This window comes from Bos grunniens, chromosome 17 (genome assembly GCF_055505025.1).
Source record: "Bos grunniens cultivar Pamir isolate PY7600 chromosome 17, Bosgru_T2T1.0, whole genome shotgun sequence".
NCBI classification, from domain to species: Eukaryota; Metazoa; Chordata; class Mammalia; order Artiodactyla; family Bovidae; genus Bos; species Bos grunniens.
The window spans coordinates 14,580,428-14,600,481 of NC_141181.1; the positions used below are offsets into that span (position 1 = coordinate 14,580,428).

General features: G+C 41.2%; 2 protein-coding genes across 2 annotated transcripts in view; one reads left to right on the forward strand and one right to left on the reverse strand.

Annotated features, from left to right (window-relative positions):
- The window catches only part of LOC147355046 (FRAS1-related extracellular matrix protein 3-like), a 121,416-nt gene extending 107,807 nt beyond the window's left edge, over nucleotides 1-13,609 (forward strand). Inside the window, 7 exon segments of the mRNA XM_086349361.1 lie at nucleotides 326-577; nucleotides 5,917-6,057; nucleotides 8,961-9,110; nucleotides 10,543-10,670; nucleotides 12,345-12,476; nucleotides 13,217-13,265; nucleotides 13,371-13,609. Of these exon segments, the coding sequence (XP_086205487.1) occupies nucleotides 326-577; nucleotides 5,917-6,057; nucleotides 8,961-9,110; nucleotides 10,543-10,670; nucleotides 12,345-12,476; nucleotides 13,217-13,265; nucleotides 13,371-13,609 (1,091 nt within the window).
- A 4,106-nt stretch (nucleotides 13,610-17,715) lies between these two features.
- Nucleotides 17,716-20,054, reverse strand: part of SMARCA5 (SNF2 related chromatin remodeling ATPase 5) — a 38,626-nt gene continuing 36,287 nt past the window's right edge. Inside the window, exons 23-24 of the mRNA XM_086346554.1 lie at nucleotides 19,762-19,869; nucleotides 17,716-18,989 (exon numbers count right to left, since the gene is read on the reverse strand). Of these exons, the coding sequence (XP_086202680.1) occupies nucleotides 18,924-18,989; nucleotides 19,762-19,869 (174 nt within the window). The 3' untranslated portion in view covers nucleotides 17,716-18,923. The remainder of the gene's footprint in view (nucleotides 18,990-19,761; nucleotides 19,870-20,054) is intronic.

Here is a 20,054-nt window from a genome sequence, read left to right on the forward strand (position 1 = left end):
ACGAAGGAGTCTGGCGGGGTACAGTCGAACACGAGTCAAACACGACAGCAACTATTCTCATTCTCTATTATCTAAAAATAGTTTGAAGACCCCACGGGGAACAGGTTTCCTGTTTAGAATTGTTTCTTCTGGTCTCATCTTGAAAGGAGTTTGACGTTTCTACTTGTTCAAGAGCTGCATTGCAAGCCAGGTAAAGGGATCTACAGTTTTTTGCACGTAACTGTAGTGGTGTGTTTGGAAATCATTATAGAAGCTCTTTTCGTCATTACTCAGAAAAAAGAATTGTTTCTTCTTACTTTCTCTGTTCTATCTCCTGTCTCCATAGGTTCTGCCATAGGCACCCTTTCTTCTTCAGGGTTATCTTTCTCTGACTACATCTCACGTCCAAAAGACCACACCAGCAGCCTCCATTTTGACAAGGATGAGGCTGAGAACACCTGCCAAGTCCTGATCGTCAATGACTCTCTTTATGAAGAGGAGGAATCCTTCAGCGTTTCACTGAGCCTGCCAAAGGGAGGGCAACTGGGGGCCAAATTCCCCACCGCCAAGGTGATAATTCTGGCTGAATGTGATGATGGTAAGCCTATTTCCTGTTTTCCACTCTTGGTAATAGCTGCTTTCTTCTCATCCTTTCCCTAAACAGTTAAAAGATAAATCAAGCTTAAATGACCTATGAAAGGAATTGTTGATGTTGCTCCTTCTCTAACATCTCTGAGTGGCTTTTCAGATACATAGTTATCACCAATACCAAGGACAATGCAGCGATGTAGAAACATTAAATATTTGTGTGTGAGTGTGTTAAATTATTTTTAAAAAGCACATCCCAAGAAGTGACCTAAGACTTAAGGAAGCCAAGAAGAGGACCTAGCTTAAATGTCTGATCACGCAACCAGGACTGCCCCACAGGACACTCATCTTAGCAGTCCAAGGAGCCTCCCTCCCAACAATGGGAACATGAGTCTACAAGTGGGACAAGGGTGCCATGAAGCTCCCATGTGTAGGCATGCAGATCTCTTTTCCTAGCTCTACCCGGCTGGGAGTTTGGCTCTAGTCCCAGCTGAAGCACAGAGCCAGACAAGAATAGGATGCTCTTCACTCCTCGAAACCAACCCCTCCCAACCCCTGACTCCCAATACCACGCCCAGTATTACTTTCTTAGTAATTGCTCTTTCTACAAGAGGCACTTTTAAGAGAAAATATTGATAAAGACAAGGACAGCATCTGACTATTTTATAATGAGTCTCAAATTAGATTGACCACTTCATCTCTCAAATATACCTCTGTCAGGATTTGAGTGCCTGTGAGTTGCTGTGTTCAGATCTAGATAGGATCAGATTGGGTGGCTATCACAGACCCAAAATTTGTGTGAATGCATAGATACAGTGCAGAGCTTCCATGAAACTGAGAGTCGTGTCAAGAGATAAACCAGGTGGAGCAGAGGTTGAAGAGTGTATGTGCTCTTTAGTTGGGGATGAAAATTTATCATGTATTATATCATTCTGGGGCTTCCCTGGTGGCTCAGATGGTAAAGAATCTGCCTGCAAACAGGAGACCCAGGTTTGATCCCTGGGTCAGAAAGATCCCCTGGAAAAGGAAATGGCAGCCCACTATAGTATTTTTGCCTGGAAATCCCACAGACAGCAGAGCCTGGAGGGCTACAGTCCAAGGGGTCCTATTGTTCTAGGACAAAGGAAAACATGAGTGAGATTAAAGTTGTTTGGTTTTTGTTTGTTTGGTCTCCTAAATTTTGTTTGTTGATATTACATCCTGTGGACAAGATCTCAGAATGCTGTGAAAGGCCAATTTTGCTCTACTTAAAAAAAAAAAAAATTGCCAGGGACAAAGTTCAGTTCCCAAATATACTTTCACAAGTCTCAAGAGAAGAATAAGTATAGACTCTGATGTCTATACCAGGGCTTCCCTGGTAGCTCAGACGGTAAAGCATCTGCCTACAAGGCAGGAGACCTGGCTTTGATCCCTGGGTCAGGAAGATCCCCTGGAGAAGGAAATGGCAACCCACTCCAGTATTCATGCCTGGAAAATCCCATGGACCGAGGAGCCTGGTAGGCTACAGTGCACAGGGTTGCAAAGAGTCGGACACAACCGAGTGACTTCACTTCACTTCTGATGTCTATGCATTCTCCATTGTGTAATTTCTTTTCAAAAATTGCCCCCTTAGAATTAAGATAACTATCGTTTTTCTTAAAATAATGCATATGACAGTTCAATATAAAAAATGCTAACAACTCAATCAAAAAATAAGCAGATCTAAATAGACATTTCTCCAAAGAAAACATACCGATGGCCAATAAACACATGAAAAAATGCTCAACGTCACTATTAGAAATGGCAAGTCAAAACTACAGTGAGACATCACTTCACTCCAGTCAGAATGACTATCATCAAAAAGCCTATATCTAATAAATGCTGGAGAGGGTGTGGAGAAAAAGAAGCCCTCCTATGCTGTTGGTGGGAATGTAAATTGGTGTAGCCACTGCGGAGAACAGTATGGAGGTCCCTTAAGAAATCAAAAACACAGTTGTCATATGATCCCGCATTCCTACTTCTGGCTATGTATCTGGAGAAAATTGTAATTCAAAAAGATACATGCTTCCCAGTGTTGACTGCAGCACTGTTTACGGTAGCCAAGACATGGAAGCAACCTCAACGTCCATCAGCAGATGAGTGGATAAAGATGTGGTGTGTATATACATACAACGGAATATTGCTCAGTATACTCAATTTTCAGTATACTCAGTAGAAATTTAGAATTTCTATTCTATTCTCTGTGAAAGCAAAGAGATATTAAGGACTGTCTACCAAGAGCAAATTTTGCCATTCATGATACCAATGGTTCCTTTGAATGGTGCCATTATATTTTGGCCTTGAGGAAACAACCACAGTGATTACTAGCACACCTACTACGTGATGCTAATCGTTTGGACTACTTTTGTGAAATGATAAGTCCCCTAATTCAGCATTTAAGCAAAAACACTGATCAAATTCGATCACATCTCAGGAAGTAGTTCCATTGCCCTTTCAGCCAGGAATGAAAACATGTGTCCTACAAAACTGACTACTTGAAAGAAATTGGGAAAAGTCCACACTCATTTTCCAGGGTTAGCATTTGTGTCTAGTAGGCCAGTCTGCTGCTGCTGCTGCTGCTAAGTCGCTTCAGTCATGTCCGACTCTGTGCGACCCCATAGACGGCAGCCCACCAGGCTCCTCCATCCCTGGGGTTCTCCAGGCAAGAACACTGGAGTGGGTGCCATTGCCTTCTCCAGAAACTTGTACACTAGCGACTCCTAAATCTCCAGCCCTGACTTGATTCTCGAACTCCGGATTCACACATTAACACCTTTCCACCCCTAGCCAAGACTGTTTCCTCTCCTATCTTCCCAACTGAGTTTATGAAGATCCCATCCCCACTCTGGCAGGGCATCCTAGAAGCTACCTACGTCCAATCACTGGATGCTGCTCAGGACACTGACTACATCCATCTCTCCCACTCCATCATCATGTCCCACTCCATTACTGGTATATACATCAGAGAACATTTCAAACCATTCTCATGTCTCACCTGGATAATTGCAATAGCTTCCTAATCAGTAGCCCTAGCTCTTCCTTAAATCTGTGGCCCAAACCGAAGTTGTATAGATGTACAGAAAACAAACAAAAAAACCAACCACCTTTCCACTACTTAAAATTGGCCCCTTTATTTTTGTGTATGGTGTTAGAAAGTGTTTTAGTTTCATTCTTTTACAAGTGGCTGACCAGTTTTCCCAGCACCACTTGTTAAAGAGATTGTCTTTAATCCATTGTATGTTCTTGCCTCCTTTGTCAAAGATAAGGTGTCCCTAGGTGCGTGGATTTATCTCTGGGCTTTCTATTTTGTTCCATTGATCTATATTTCTGTCTTTGTGCCAGTACCATACGGTCTTGATGACTGTGGCTTTGTAGTAGAGCCTGAAGTCAGGCAGGTTGATTCCAACAGTTCCATCCTTCTTTCTCAAAATAAACTCAAAATGGATTAAATATCTAAACTTAAGACCGGAAACTATAAAACTCCTAGAGGAGAACATAGACAAAATACTCTCTGACATAAATCACAGCAGGATCCTCTATGACCTCCCAGAATATTGGAAATAAAAGCAAAAATAAACAAATGGGACCTAATTAAAATTAAAAGCTTCTGCACAACAAAGGAAACTATAAGCAAGGTGAAAAGACAGCCTTCAGAATGGCAGAAAATAATAGCAAATGAAGCAACTGACAAAGAATTAATCTCAAAAATATACAAGCAGCTCCTGCAGCTCAATTCCAGAAAAACAAATGACCCAATCAAAAAATGGCCCAAAGAACTAAACAGACATTTCTCCAAAGAAGACATATAATGGCTAACAAACACATGAAAAGATGCTCAACATCACTCATTATCAGAGAAATGCAAATCAAAACCACTATGAGGTACCATCTCACACCAGTCAGAATGGCTGCGATCCAAAAGTCTACAAGCAATAAATGCTGGAGAGGGTGTGGAGCAAAGGGAACCCTCTTACACTGCTGGTGGGAATGCAAACTAGTACAGCCACTATGGAGAACAGTGTGGAGATTCCTTAAAAAACTGGAAATAGAACTGCCATACGACCCAGCAATCCCACTGCTGGACATACATACCAAGGAAACCAGAATCGAAAGAGACACGTGCACCCCAATGTTCATCGCAGCAGTGTTTACAATAGCCAGGACATGGAAGCAACCTAGATGTCCATCAGCAGACAAATGGATAAGAAAGCTGTGGTACATATACACAGTGGGATATTACTCAGCCATTAAAAATAATGCATTTGAATCAGTTCTAATGAGGTGGATGAAACTGGAGCCTATTATACACAGTGAAGTAAGCCAGAAGGAAAAACGCCAATACAGTATACTAACGCATATATATGGAATTTAGAAAGATGGTAACGATGACCCTGTATGAGAGACAGCAAAAGAGACACAGATGTATAGAACAGTCTTTTGGACTCTGTGGGAGAGGGTGAGGGTGGGATGATTTGGGAGAATGGCATTGAAACATGTATAATATCATATATGAAATGAATCACCAGTCCAGGTTTGATGCATGATACAGGATGCTTGGGGCTAGTGCACTGGGACAACCCAGAGGGATGGTATGGGGAGGGAGGTGGGAATGGGGTTCAGGATGGGGAACACGTGTACACCTGGGGCAGATTCATATCGATGTATAGCAAAACCAATAGAATATTGTAAAGTAATTAGCCTCCAATTAAAATAAATAAATTTTTAAAAATTAAAAAAAAATTGGCCCCTATATTCTAAGGAGAGTCTAGAAAGTGAAGTCCTATCTACTTAAAGTGGATCCAAGTTTCTGTAGGCTCTGATTTCTCCCTTCCTCTCAAAACTCATCCCCTCATTCATCTACTCTCACCTTAAACGTTTCCAAGAAATGCCCTCTTTTATTCCTTCCCAAACACTAGGCTTGTCATGCTTCTGGGCCTTTCTTTTTCATATGAGCCACTCTGTTAGGAACATTCTTCCCACTATTCTCATGGATCAATTCTCATTCATTCTTTGAGTCTAGCACAGTTATTGTCTTCCAAGACTCCTCCTTCTGAGCCTTGAGGTGGTCCCTTCTTTTGTCAGCGCACTCAGGGTTAGCTGATGGGCATCAGAGTGGCTGCCCCATAGTTAGAACACATAGAGGATGCTCAAAAGATGTCTGTTTAGCTGAACTAAAAAACATTAAACTTAACTTCATGAAACCAGATGTTAAAAAACTGATACTGACTCATTGGCATTGCCTATCCCTTTTCTAAAGATCCAGAAACTGTTGAAATGAACTGTTCCAGAGTTTTTCTAGTGATTTTTCTAGTGAAACCCTCTTGTTTCCAGAATCTATTTTGTCTTCCGAGGTAATTGAGAAAACATCTCCCAGTCTTCCGTCTCTTGGCCTCTCTCCTGTTCAGGGTGGTTTGGCAAAGTTTAACAACAGTGTGTCTGTTCCTTCACCTGTTAAGTCCTCTTTGGACCTTGGTATGAAATTTCTCTGAATCTCCACAGTGAACTCATTTTTAAATGATGGTCATATCTCTCTCGAAAGTTTCCCTTTCCACTTTGTCGCATTTCTTTTTCTTATTTCCATTTAAAGGGCATTTTCTTTTAATGTAGAGAAAAGCACAGCTATTGCTGTAGAATCCATTTAACATAAGTGGTCAAAACACTCTACTCTAATAACTGCCCACCCATAACAATCATTGCCAGCATCTCAGTTTTTTAAACAGACTTTGAGTGACAACTACTTAGAGATACTGCTGGGCTGCACAGAGCATCTCTTTCCTCTATTTGAACAAATCTCCTTATGCTCAGTATACAGAGCATCTCAGAAGAATTTCATGATTTTTCTTCTAAGTGACGCTGTCCTCCTCTTACATCCTGTATTTTAAAGTATTCAGAGAGGCTTGATTCTTACATTTTTTTTCTGAACAGTGACATAACTCAATTTTTTTTTAATCTTTCTTACCTTTATCCCTTCCCTAATACCACACAGAGTAAATTCTCTGCTAAATAAGCAGATCCGTTAGTCTCAACTTTAAAAAAATATAATTTGTAGTAAGTTCAAAGTATATCAGAAGTGAATTAAAATTAGCCACTCGACAAATTCTTGAATATAACACACCAACCAAACTGTTTCTAAGGGGATGTGGAATGTGGTCGCTGGTCTTGAGCCATTGGTAAGGCTCTGATAACACAGAACAGCGTGTAAGAATGGCAGCTTTAACATTTTAACTCTTTAAAGAGGTGCTAAATCACGAGACCACGATAAGGGTAAAGTGTGTCACCTACAATGTGGAGGAAACTGGCTGTATCTGGAAAACCTCAGTGTAGGAGATATGCTGATTAGTTGCTCTCATAGATAAGCAAACAAGAGGGAGTGCATTAGGATGAGGCAGTATCCCTAGAGTATATCAAGCAAAGGATGCAAGAGGCTTGTCCTGGACCAGATGTGAGCCACGCTCCCAGAAGAGATCCAGAATGGACCTGTCTTAGGCTTGTCCAATAGCACCATCTAGAGGGATGAACAATCCCCACAGAAGCACCACCAAATGCTAATGAATGAGGAAGGATTAATGATCAGCCAGGATAGGGACGCGGACTGAAGGGCCTTAGCACGCACACATCCTTAACAAGCGGATGGCAGATGAGAAGTGCCATGGGAATGAGAGATCTCCAAAGAACACACCAAAGTGCCCATGAGAAACAGAATCTGCTCGCTTCCAATCTTCTAAGACCCAAGAGTGTGGTCACCATGATAAAACCCATCAAGATCTTGTCTGCTTCTCTTGTCCACCCTGTTTCCTGTCCAAGCTTAGAGGTATCCGAAACATCAGCCAGCAACAATGGAGGGGTGGAGTGAAACTTCTGAGTCAGAAAGAGAGGATGGGGACTTCACTGGTCTAAGTGGCTAAGACTTGGTGTGTTTCCAATGCTGGGGGTCTGGTCTCCACCCCTGGTCAGGGAACTAGATCCCACCTGCAGCAACTAAAGATCCTGCTTGCCACAACCAAGACCCAGTGCAGCCAAAGAAAGAAATAAAAATGTTTACGAGAGAATGATCTCCCCACACACTTTTCTGAGTGCAGACCCCCACCTGTGATGCAGCTGAGGACAGCAAATAGCAAGAGTGACCCCCACCTGTGATGCAGCCGAGGACAGCAAATAGCAAGAGTGACCCATCAGTGCAATTAGTGAGCTGTGCAAAGTGTCAGGTGAGCACGGGATAAGGAACAACTTCCCCCTTAAGGGCATATATGGCCTCCCAGGAGCTTCCCAGGGGACACTAGTGGTAAAGAACCCGATGGCCAACGCAGGAGACATAAGAGACACGGGTTTGATCCCTGGGTCAGGAAGAGAGCATGGCAACCCAATCCAGTATTCATGCCTGGAGAATCCCATGGATCAATGAGCCCGGCAGGCTACACAGCACATAGGATCGCAGAGTCGGACACGACTGAGCGACTTAGCATGCATGCGTGCACATGACCTCCCAGAGCAGGTTACTCAAAGTCTTACAAAAGGAGTGTGTGAAATTAACATGTTGAGAAGGGAGTTTCAGCTCTGAAGACATCACCAGTGAAGATGGAGGCCCTGACCGCGTGCTGTGCTGGCTGCCTGGAGAACTGTTCTGTGTAACAGGCTCACAGGGCAGAGGGCCAGGAATGGTACGTGAAGACTCCAGAAAGAACGGACGCTAGTCAGGTTATGAGAGCTCTGGCGCGCTGCTGTCAAACGTCTGGTAAAACTCTCTGCAGCATGAAGAGATCTGCTAAAATGCATCCTGGGTAAATCTGCTTGTTACAGTGGGTTTCTACCTTCCAAATTCTACGTCCACTTTCACCTGCTCTCAGAGTCTGATGCCCACCCTGGCCGCCCTCAGCCTTCTATTCTAGGGGACCCCTTTTTTTGCCTTTGGGGGTAGCAGTTCAGGAATAGAATTGATCTGTCTTTGTGACAAACTTATGGGATAAGGTGCAGCAGCAGACGCCGAGTTCAAGACCCCTGGCTGGACTGTGCCTCGACATGAAGGGCCCTTCTCCCTTGAGAAAAAAAGCCTCCCTAGTTCCCCACCATCTTTTCCCAAACGATAGCTGGCTTGCCAGAGTTACAGCTAGTTGACCAATTTCCCCCAACTGGGAAACTTCTTTGCACGACAGATCTCTCTTAAAGGAGGAAAATGAACAGAATTCTGATTTTCTAAGCCGTCGTGGCATGAGACTCCTGGATGTGGTCGTGTGTGTGTGTTGCCTGTTTCCTCTCGAGCCTGTGGGACCTATCAAGTCTGGTGACTGTGACAAATGCCCAGGCTCCTGAGGGGCCAGAGGAGACAAGAGTCCTGGGAGGCAGCAGCATTCTTAATTTGTCCCTTCATGTCTCCCCAGAGCCTGCCCTGCACTTTGGAGATGCTGAATATCACATTGATGAAAGTGCTGGCTCTGTGGAGGTTTGCGTCCGGAGGACAGGCACGGACCTTTCCCAAGCATCCTCTGTCACCGTGCACTCCAAGAGAAGAGAGCTGGCCTCAGCAGAAGGTAAGCAGCCCATTTTTAAAATGTGTCACCATCCTGACATTCGTCTAGTCTGTTCAAGTGTACCATGCCAAGTCTTTGTGGAGAGGCTCTGATTTAAATTTTCTCCTCCCTGGCCTTATAGAATGACTTCTGCTGTTTACGCAAGAAACAGAATATTCGAGTAGCAGCCTTACATGACTTGTTGATTCGTTCATTAACTACTTAGGAAAGTGAAGTCGCTCAGTTGTGTCTGACTCTTTGCTACTCCATGGACTGTAGCCTACCAGGCTCCTCTGTGTATGGGATTTCCCAGCACGCGTACTAGAGTGGGTTGCCATTTCCTTCTCCAGGAGATCTTCCCTACCCAGGGATTGAACCTGGGTCTCTTGCATTGTAGGCAGATGCTTTACTGTCTGAGCCACCAGGGAAGTCCCATTAACTACTTGCTTGGGTCCAAATTAACCTTCCGAAGTTAAGAATATTCACTGTGACAACCTAGAGGGGTAGGTAGAATGGGGTGGGAAGTGGAGACAGACTCAAGAGGGAGGGGACATAAGGATATCCATGTTGATGTATTGGCATAAAACAATATGGTGAAGCAATTACGCTCCAATTAAAAATAAATAAATTTTTAAAAAGGAATTTTTGTAGGACTTCCCTGGTGACCCAGCAGATAAGAATCCACCTGCCAAGGCAGGGGTCATGGGTTCCATCTCTGGGCCAGGGAGACTGCATACGCCGTGAGGCAGCTAAGCCCGTGCACCACGATTACTGAGCCCACGTGCCCTAGAGGCTGTGCTCCCCAGAGAGAGGAGCCACACAGTGAGGAGCCCATTCCCTGCAACTAGAGAATGCTTGTGCGGAGAAACAAGGGCCAGCACAGCGCAAAATAATTAATTTAAAAAAGAATATGTGTAGAGACTAGAAGCTGCTCATAAACACTATGCCATACCAAGGTGTACCCGAGATGACTGAGCAGGTATACCAGCTCCTGGGAGAACCCAGGTACCTACTGGCCCCCCGGGAGGTTAGGAGGCTGTCACTTCTGACTCTCCAGCATTTTCCTTGGCTTCAAGCAGCATGTTCTCACACCCCACTCCCCTTTGCCTTTTTTGATGTGGACAAGCAAAGCCTGGCTGGCAGTATAGTTAAATGGTTCTGAACATCACTTTCTCTGTGTTGAAGCTGTCAGCTGCTTTACCAACCAAAACAAATAAACAAAGGAAAAAACAAAACAAAACACAGTAGGATTCAGGAAGAGACAGGGAAATTTCCATCTGCATTGAAATCCACATTTTTTTCATTGCTAACAGGGACCTTAATCTCCTGGGATGTGACAGGCAGCATAATTCAGGATTAGTATTGTACAGTCCAAGACAATTGAGGATATGTTAAGATAAAAACTAAAAGCACAAATCTTGCAAATATAACTCAGCAATCTTAACACCTACAGGCACTGACAGGATGTGCAGAGAAAATGTGTCTAAGAAAATGCACACCCGGGTTCAACATGTGCCCGAGACAGTTAAGGGAACTGAAGACAACTTGCTCTGGGGAGAATCACCATATTGTAACACGTCAGTGAATATATCCCATCATATTGTGCTGACACCACTGGTGCTCCTTCTGTTCTTTTGTTGTTGTCTTGCTTTTTTTTTTTTTTTTTTGGCTTTTCTTTATTCCCTCCTTCTTCGCTTAATTTTCAGGCCAGGCTCTTTCTCACTCTATGTATTTGTGAAACCAAAAGTGAATAGACCAGTTGGCTCCTTGGACTCTTTTTATGGTTAGGAAAAAAGTTAAAATTTATTTAGGTGAATTCCTTTTCATACCAGTAATGACCCTCTGCTAGCCCTCAGGGAGGGATGGACAGATAGAAGTGATCTATGCTTGAGGTCATAACTCATAGGTTTGAACAGGAGCTGTGCAGAAGTAACAGTGTAGACTTGATAATCTCTAGAGTCTAGAAAATACTTGACATCTGCTCAGGTTGATGAATTAACAATAATAATGATGCACCCATATGTATATCATTATTTATGACATAAAAGTTATTATAATTTATATGTACTGAATGCTTGCTATTTGACAGACTCTGTGTTAGCATCCTTGCTGTAGTATCTCTAATCTTCGCAACAACTTTGGAAAATATCAACAATCTTCTCCATTTTGGTGTTAAAGAAATTGAGACTCAAACAATGAAATAGTTTATACAAGTAAACAGCAGAATTAACATGTGAACCCAAACTCATAAGATCCCAAATCCCCTTTCCTTTACTCTCCTGCCTTTGTGCTTTTTCACCATCATTTTGTTTTTTTCATAATGTAATTATCTCAAACTTACAGAAAAGTAATAGGTGCAGTAAAAAGAAAAAAACACGTCCATTGAGAGCAGGTTGCCAATAAATCTGGAACCATCTCTTCAAAAATGTGGAGGCCAACTCCTATAGAGACATTCTCCTGTGTACCCACAATACAAGCTTGAAATCAGGGTACTGATACATGGCTACACGCTCATCTGCAGACCTCATTCAAATTCTACCAGCTGTCCCCCAAATCATTCTTAAAGCAAAAAAGTTCAGTTCAAAATCACATTCTATTTTGTACCATGTCGTTTGGTTTTGTATACCATCTGGACAGTTTCTTGGCTTTCTTTGACTTTTATATTTTTCAAGATTATAAACCAGGAGGAGGGATAAATTAGGAGTTTGGAATTAACAGATGGACACTACTATACATAAAAATAGATAGTCAACAAGGACCTCCTGTATAGTACAAAGAATTGTACTTAATAGTCTTGTAATAACCTAAATGGGAAAAGACTTTGAGAGCGAACAGATATGTATGTATGTGTAACTGAAATGTCCTGCTGTACACGTGAAACTAACACAGCATTGTCAATCAACTATGGGGCTTCCCTGGGAGCTCAGACGGTAAGGAGTCTGCTTACATTGTAGGAGACCTGGGTTCAATCCTTGGGTCAGGAAGATCCCCTGGAGAAAGAAATGGCAACCACTCCAGTAGTCTTGCCTAGAGAATCCCATGGACAGAGGAGTTGGGTGGGCTGCCGTAACCCACCCGGCTCCTCTGTCCATGGGGTCACAGAGTTGGACACAACTATACTCTACTCCAATATAAAATAAAAATTTTAAAGAAATATTACAAATTAGTTTTGTAAAATACCCACCAGGTTGGGCTTGTCTGATTTTCCTCATAATTAGATTCAGGTTGGGCTTGTCTGATTTTCCTCATAATTAGATTCAGGCTCTGCATCTTCAGAAGGAGTATCACAGAAATGGTACTGCCTTTTCGCTGCCTTCTAGCCAATGGGACACAACTGCAATTTATCCCGCGGTTGGTGATATTAACTTTGATCACTTGGTTAAGGTGGTATGTGCCAGGTTTCTTTACTATGAAGTTTCTTTTCTTCCTTTGTAATTAAGAAGTCTTTTTGTGTTAGTTGCTCAGTCGCATCCAATTCTTTGCAGCCCCATGGACCTGCCAGGCTCTTCTGTTCATGTGATTCTCTGGGCAAGAATTCTGGAGTGGGTTGCCATTCCCTTCTCCAGGGATCTTCCCAACCCAGGGATCAAACCCAGGTCTCCCACATTGCAGGCAGATTCTTTACCACCTGAGCCACGAGGGTAACCCCCAAGAAGTTTTTTATGGGGAGATAATTTGAGACAACGTAAATATTCTATTCTTGCATTTATTTACATATATTACTCAGGGTTTCTTCTTCTGTTCTCTTTGGTTATAATTTGTCATGACATTGGATGACTTTTTAAATAGCAAAGAAGTGATACAATGAGGTGAGCCAGCTCACAAAATGATTAATAACTGAGAAAATGGCAGGAACTTCACGGCCCAGTAAAACTGAGCAGAATATTTTAAGGTTAAACTAGATGTCTGGGAAAGGTGAATGAGTGAAACCTGGTCAAAATCAAAGTCACAATCGTGGTCTTAACAGTTCCAAATAGAAAAGGGAAATGCCTTCATTAAAACTGAAGTTGCCTTGAGAGCCTTCAGTGTATCGGCGGGATTTTTGTGGAAGTGCTTGGAAGCTGATGGAGAGCATTGGTGGGGATCGCACGTGGTGACCGATGTGTGGTGGTTGTGGCATTTTGTAGAACGTGGAAATTTCCCCTGAGGATCAAGCCAAAAAATATGAGTTTGAAGGTGCCATATACATAGGAAAATGCTAAGGACCAGCCATCTTTCTCTGAAGGAAAACTTTGGGCAGTGACTCCTGCATCTTACTCTTGGCTTTTTCTTTCCCACTAGCTGGATTAGACTACACTGGCATCAGCCAAAAACTGAACTTCGCTCCAGGAGTGCGTGTTCAGATGTTCCGAGTGACAATCCTTGCTGACCTGGGACAGCCCATCTTTGAGAGTTCAGAGCGATTTGAATTACTTCTTCAGATGCCGCTGGGTGCAGCACTTGGAGAGCCCAATAAAACCATTTTCATCAATGACACGGTCACTGACTATAAGCAGAGTGCTTGTCCTCCTTTTGGTTGAAAGACTTTTTAAGAGAGAGGAAGCAGCCAAAACAGCTCTCCTAACAACGGCTTCCAGCTCACTACAACCCTGGGATATCAATGGTATTGTACTGTCACTGGTGTTACATACATTCTGGTGATATGCCCAAGTGTAGTGTATGAAACTGTATCAAAATATAGAGGAAGAATAAGCCTACAAAGGATTATTACACTGTGCTCTGCTTTTTCCTTTTTTCTTTTACTTTGTCACCAAGGGCAGTGAAACCCATCGTCGTCAATTAAATCAACAGTTAAGAACAAAAGGCTCAACCTTTGTCCATTGATGCTGGACAAGAAGCACGTTTCAGCTACAGTGATGCCTTCATTCTCTTCCAGTTTTCCAGGTTATAGTGCTAAGAGTGCCCTTAGCACTCATTCCTAACTCTCTCTCCAAATATAGGAGCTGATAAAAACAAGGGCACTCGTACTCAGCATATCACCCTGAACCATTCTAAAAAAGCCAGACTTCCTTCCAGACTGGTTCCCAGGTGGCGCAGCTCATTAGCAAACAGGAATGGAAACTGGAGGTTTGGATCCTTCAGGCAGCACCATGTCCATTTGCGGGGTGCATCTGGGCTCCTGCTCTTGAGCTGCCTCATGTTACTGGCCTCCCTTCTACTCAGACGTAAGGCTGACGCCACAGATAAGAAAAATGACCTATCTGTAAGCTGCTTTAACAGCAACCAGACAGGAACTCCACTTGGTAGTGTTGGCAACTCTCAGAAGTCAGTGCACACTCTGTGCTGCAGTGTGAAAGGTCTTCTCTCCAAACTGACCTTGACCTTCCCTAGGAGATATTGTTGTCCGTGCATCAACACGGGGACATGTTTCTGACTTCAAACCAGATCAATCATGTCTCCAAAGTGACAATACACAGGAAAAATGTGCTGAGAATAACTTTCCATGTAAAAAAATGGTCCCTTCTGTGAAAGATGACACAATCAACCAAAATCATTCTGTCACCGAGTCCAGTTGACCACTGTCAATCCATCACAACATCCCTATAAGGAGAGGTATTTATCACTCTACCAAGGAACATCTCGTCTTCACTATAAAAATGAGATGACTCAGCCATCATTAATGACTCACACACTCAGCATGCTGCCTTTTAGTTTCATAACTGGATTTATAAAATTGAGTAGAAACAAGCAAGTCATAATCCAAAGTTATGTAACATTTGTTCCACGTAAAGGAAAGGGAAAGCAACAAGTGTAGTGAGAGGTACTAACTCGGTGCATCTCAAACTTCCTAAGCATCACCGGGAGGGCTTCAGACAGAAATGCAAAGCCTCCCCACCAGATTTCAGTTCAGTAAACTGGAGGACGACCTGAGCATCTGTAATTTTAATGAGCTCCCAGGTGTTGCCACTGCTGCTGTTCCTCCAACCACACAACGGTCCCAAAGTAACTGAGAGGCAATAATTATGATGCCAGTACATGACAACTCACCAGAAAAATCTCTTCTAAAATTATCTGCAGATCCAAAATTAAACATAAAAGCATTTTCGGGTTTCCCAGGTGGTGCTAGTGGTAAGGAACCCACCTGCCACTGCAAGAGACATTAAGATGCGGGTTCTATCCCTGGGTCAGGAAGATCCCCTGAAGGGCATGGCAACCCACTCCAGTATTCATGCCTAGAGAATCCCACAGACAGAGGAGCCTGGCAAGCTACAGTTCAGAGGGTTGCAGTCGGACATGACTGAAGGGACTTAGCACACTCTGAAATAATACTGATCTTCCTCACCTAAACTAAAAAATGTTACCCTGTTGCTATATTTTAATCTTCATGTTAATATGAAGATACTTATTAAGGTTTCATTATTTTGCTTTGGTAAAATTCATTTAAAGCAGTACTTTTCAAAATTTCCTGTGCATGAATCACCTTTGAGCATCTTATTAAAGTGCAGATTCTAGTGCAGCAGGTCTGACATGAGGCCTTAGATTCTGCATTTCTAACAAGCTCCCATGTGAAGGTTTTAGTCTATCAGTGCAAGTACAAAGATGACCATGTTCTTCGTTTTCAAAATACATCAGATTCAGGGTGGTACATTTTTCCAAGTGAAACTTGCAGCACCAAGTGATACCTGAGACACAAGCAGAAAAGTGGCTTCAGAGAGAGGTATACGTGGTGAGGATAGCGGAAAGTTAACCTGATTGCTTCTGCTGTGTTCAGGGAGTGACTGCCTAAACATATGCAGTAACTTTAAACTTGCACAAATCCATGTGTGAGGGCTATGCTGTATTCTGGCTTCAGACAGACTGAGACAGGTTACGCTAGTATTTTTACAGAGCTGCACCTCCCTTTAAAATGGTTACAGGAACCAGGATAATTGTGTTCTATGCCTGAAACAAGTGCATTATTTTGGACTTGACTGTCCCTTCATACTTTCCCAATTTGCACTGAGTTAATTCCCCCAACTGACAGGAACAGTGTCCAGTGTAAAGGACTGGTGGTTCCTCAGAAATGGGATTTATGTATGTTCCTTAAAATGTTACAACAACTGAATTTATCCACAACACTAAGGACACTGGATCTTTAACTTTTTTTTTTAAAACAAATGTACACAGAGTCAAATATTATAAAGCTTAATCACATTTGAAACAATTACTTAAAACTAACAAATTGGTATTAGCTAGTGTTCTTGCCTGGAGAATCCCAGGGACAGGGGAGCCTGGTGGGCTGCCGTCTATGGGGTCGCAGAGTCGGACACGACTGAAGTGACTTAGCAGCAGCAGTTTAATATTAACAATATTGACCCTTTTTACTGTCTATCATGTACCTGTCACACTTGACACTGAATGTTCTACAAAGACCAACATTTAGATATTCATAAATGCCACTACCCTAAATTAGGGTTTTGAGTTCAGATTAACACATTATAATGAGTATATGTAAGCCCTGCAATAAAATTAAAGCACACACTTTAAGTCTACTATATGAATTTGAAATACCCTAAATTTTAAAAAGTTTGCTATTGGAAAATTTTCCGTTTTCTTCTCCAAGGTTACATTAATATTTAAAATACTGAAGTTGAAATGATAACATTAGTTTTACTGGATACCTTCCCAATAATTATGTATTACTCTGTTGGGAAGATTACATTTTATCTATTAAATGAAATAGATAGTCACAGTCACAGTCACAACTGACTGTGACCCTGTGGTCACCTAGGTAAACACCCAGCCTCTTCTAAGCTGGCTTTAGGACCATTCATTCCACCCATTTAAACTTTCTATTCCTCAACTGTAAATTGAGGAAATCAAATGGGTTCCAATTTTGAGTCTACTCTACCACCAATTCCTCTTTTAAAATAGTTGGTTGGGCTTAAGTGATCATTTTTCCTTACCTAGCAGTATAAATAAAAACTTGGCTTTATTCTAGATAAACGTGCAACAGTGATATCCTAACTGACCTGTGATCCACAATGCTAAATTTTGATAAATTGTTTCTTTTCATGCTTTTTTCAAGTGTTTCAATTTACACGTGTATGTCCCGGTGTCCCTGAGCTCTGAAGGACTGCAAGTAGCTTCCTTTTACATTTCCACTCTCTGCCTCCCTCCCATGCCCACCACCTCCACCACCATCACACACCACAGACATGCATTAGGCTGTTTTTGTCTTGAAAACACTTCTGTGATCTCTGTAAAGTTTTCTTCAACCTTATATTTTCCCAATTATTTCTTCCAAAATAAAGCCACCACTCTTAATAGCTTTTACATGCAAAGAGTAACCATTCCTCAATTTTGCATACATTAGATCCACAATTGTTATTTTAAGAATCTAAGGTGAGAAGTCAATGGGTGGGGTGGGGGTGGGGGCACAAAACACTCACATCACTCCACAAACTGCTATAAACACTGCATTTTGCTTGACACCGACAGCAACAATCCCACTTTTTAGAAGTAAGCAGTATTAGTAATATTATAAACACCAGCATTATAAATAGAAATCTCAATTATGTGTGGGCTGATAAAAGCAACTGATATGGGGAGGAAATCTAAGGAAAAAAGATAGCATCCTAAGGGAAAAAAGTGAATAAAAATCAAATGAGGAACGAAAATTAAAGAAATGGAAAGAGAAGACCACTTAAGGATTATAAAAGTTATATTTATTCACGATGCTACATTTATTGCATTCCCTTAGAAAAATGGAGAACTATTTATGTACCCAATTTGCACATATAAAACTTTATACAAATTATGTGTAGCACATAAAGGCCTCTGGTACAGCTAAAATCCTGACACTACAATTTGGGTAATCCTGCTTCAGGGTCTCCAGTTTATCAAGTCTGTCCATAGAAAATAAAAACTGGAATTAAGTCATTCTTACTGTTCACACTTAGAAATTATTTTAAATATAATAAAATAAAATTTTCAATTACTCTAAAACCCAAAAAAGGTTAAACCGGAAGGGGATACATTTTGTTACCAATTTCAACAGTATGACAAATTGACACCTTATTTTGGCTGGGTCTTTTTAAAAACAGAAAAAAATCATCTTAAGTTTTGACATTATCTTTCCAAGTTGTGGCTGTTTCAGAAGGTAATTTGTCAAAAATATTTACCAAACAATTAAAAAAAATAATAATAATATTCCTTTTACAAAATGGTACAATAACACCTTAAGGAACCAGAAAATACTAAATGTCTTTGGCTATACAACTAAAAGGCCATTCTTCCAAACAGAATAGGGCATATTCATCACCTCAGAACTATAGAAACAGCGCAACAGAAATATGCATAGAATTTAATGAGAATTTGTCTTGCCTTTTTTTCCCATTCTACCCATGTAATAAGCAAGGAGAATGCAATGTACATAATCTTCCTGGATGAGACTCAATAGCACTACAAAGAAGATACCCAAACTTCTGCAAAGGCAAAGTGAATTAAAACAGTTACACAACTAAGTGAAGACGGAAGGGACAAGTGTTATCTGCAATTTTCTTTTTTTAACTTGTTTGCTTCCTTTTAAGCGTCACAAGTATAGAAATTATAGCTCATAAACAAAGTCACAATCCTCACAAATGGAACTATAATAGAAAAATAAATCAAATGAAACATTTATTAATAAATGAAGCCTATTTTATTACTTCAAGTGTTAATGATAAAAAAATTTCAGCACAGCTGTTGCATTTAAAAAAGTGAATCTACATACTATGTTTCTAGCTCGGTAAACAGATGAACCTGATGTCGTTGAATGACATAACAATTGAGCATTGTACAGTACATCTTATGAAGACCCGTAAATTAAAGAACTACTGGTTTAAAGTTAGTGATTATGAAACAAATATGTATTCATAGTTTCAGCTTCTTTTTTCTTCCTCGGCCATCAGGTGCTCCGTCCATTTTACGTTTCTGTGTCTAGAAACAAAGGAGAGGTTTCCTTCATCACAAGAGCGATATTAACATGAAATGTACCGGAAGACACATGATAGCACCTTACTAATACTGCCACTTGGTAACCAGTATTAATTTTCTTCACCCGAAGAAACTTAATTCTCTAAATGATCTTATCTACGTATTTTACTAACACAAAAATTTTACTGCTATCAATGAAGTAATGAGTAATTCACAATAAGCAACAGTAAGTCAATACACCAAACAAATGTACAACACATGCTTCGTATTTAAAAAAGCAGTAATGAGAAATACTTTGTGAGGTTACATGAACACCAGACTTTCTGCAAACGTTCATTTACTCATGACCCTGTAAGTTATTACTAAATAACAAAATGACTTTTTCTCTCTCATAATTTTTGCCTTCACAATGCTAAGAGATCGCTGAGGAAAGAAACCAAAGTTTAGAAGTGAACAGTAAAGGTTGTAAATGTCACTGCTTTCCTTATATTTAAATATTCTAATATTGTAAGCTGTAACCTCAAAGTCAGGTGTAAGCTCTTGGCATTCACAAGACAGAGCGTACCGAATTTTTACCAGTCCCCACACTGTGAATTACCATCATAACATGATTTCCCCACACAATGCAATCGTTCGTTTATACTTTTTAAGCAATTTAAGGTTATACTATCTACCAAAAAAAGACTAATGCATCAGTGATAAGCCAAGTAATGTTCAAATTCTTGAAAACAGGTAAGTCCCCCAGGAAGGCATTTACACTTCCATCAGTACTCACTGAAGGCTTGGGTCCTCTTTTCTTCTTCTCTGCCTTCTCCTTTTCTTCTAGTTCCATATTTTCTCTTTCAATCAAGGTAATTAAGGTGTTACACCTCCTCTGGAGTTCCTAAGTTATAAACACAACTTTACATGATAAATCTGTATTCTCCATCTGTAAGTTTTCATGAATACAATTTCAAAACCAAAGGTACGTTTTAATAGCATAATATCACTTACACCCCCCAATATATTAAAATTTTTAAAGCAAAACTACTAATTTTCGTACACAATCCATGCGAGGGGGATTTAAAA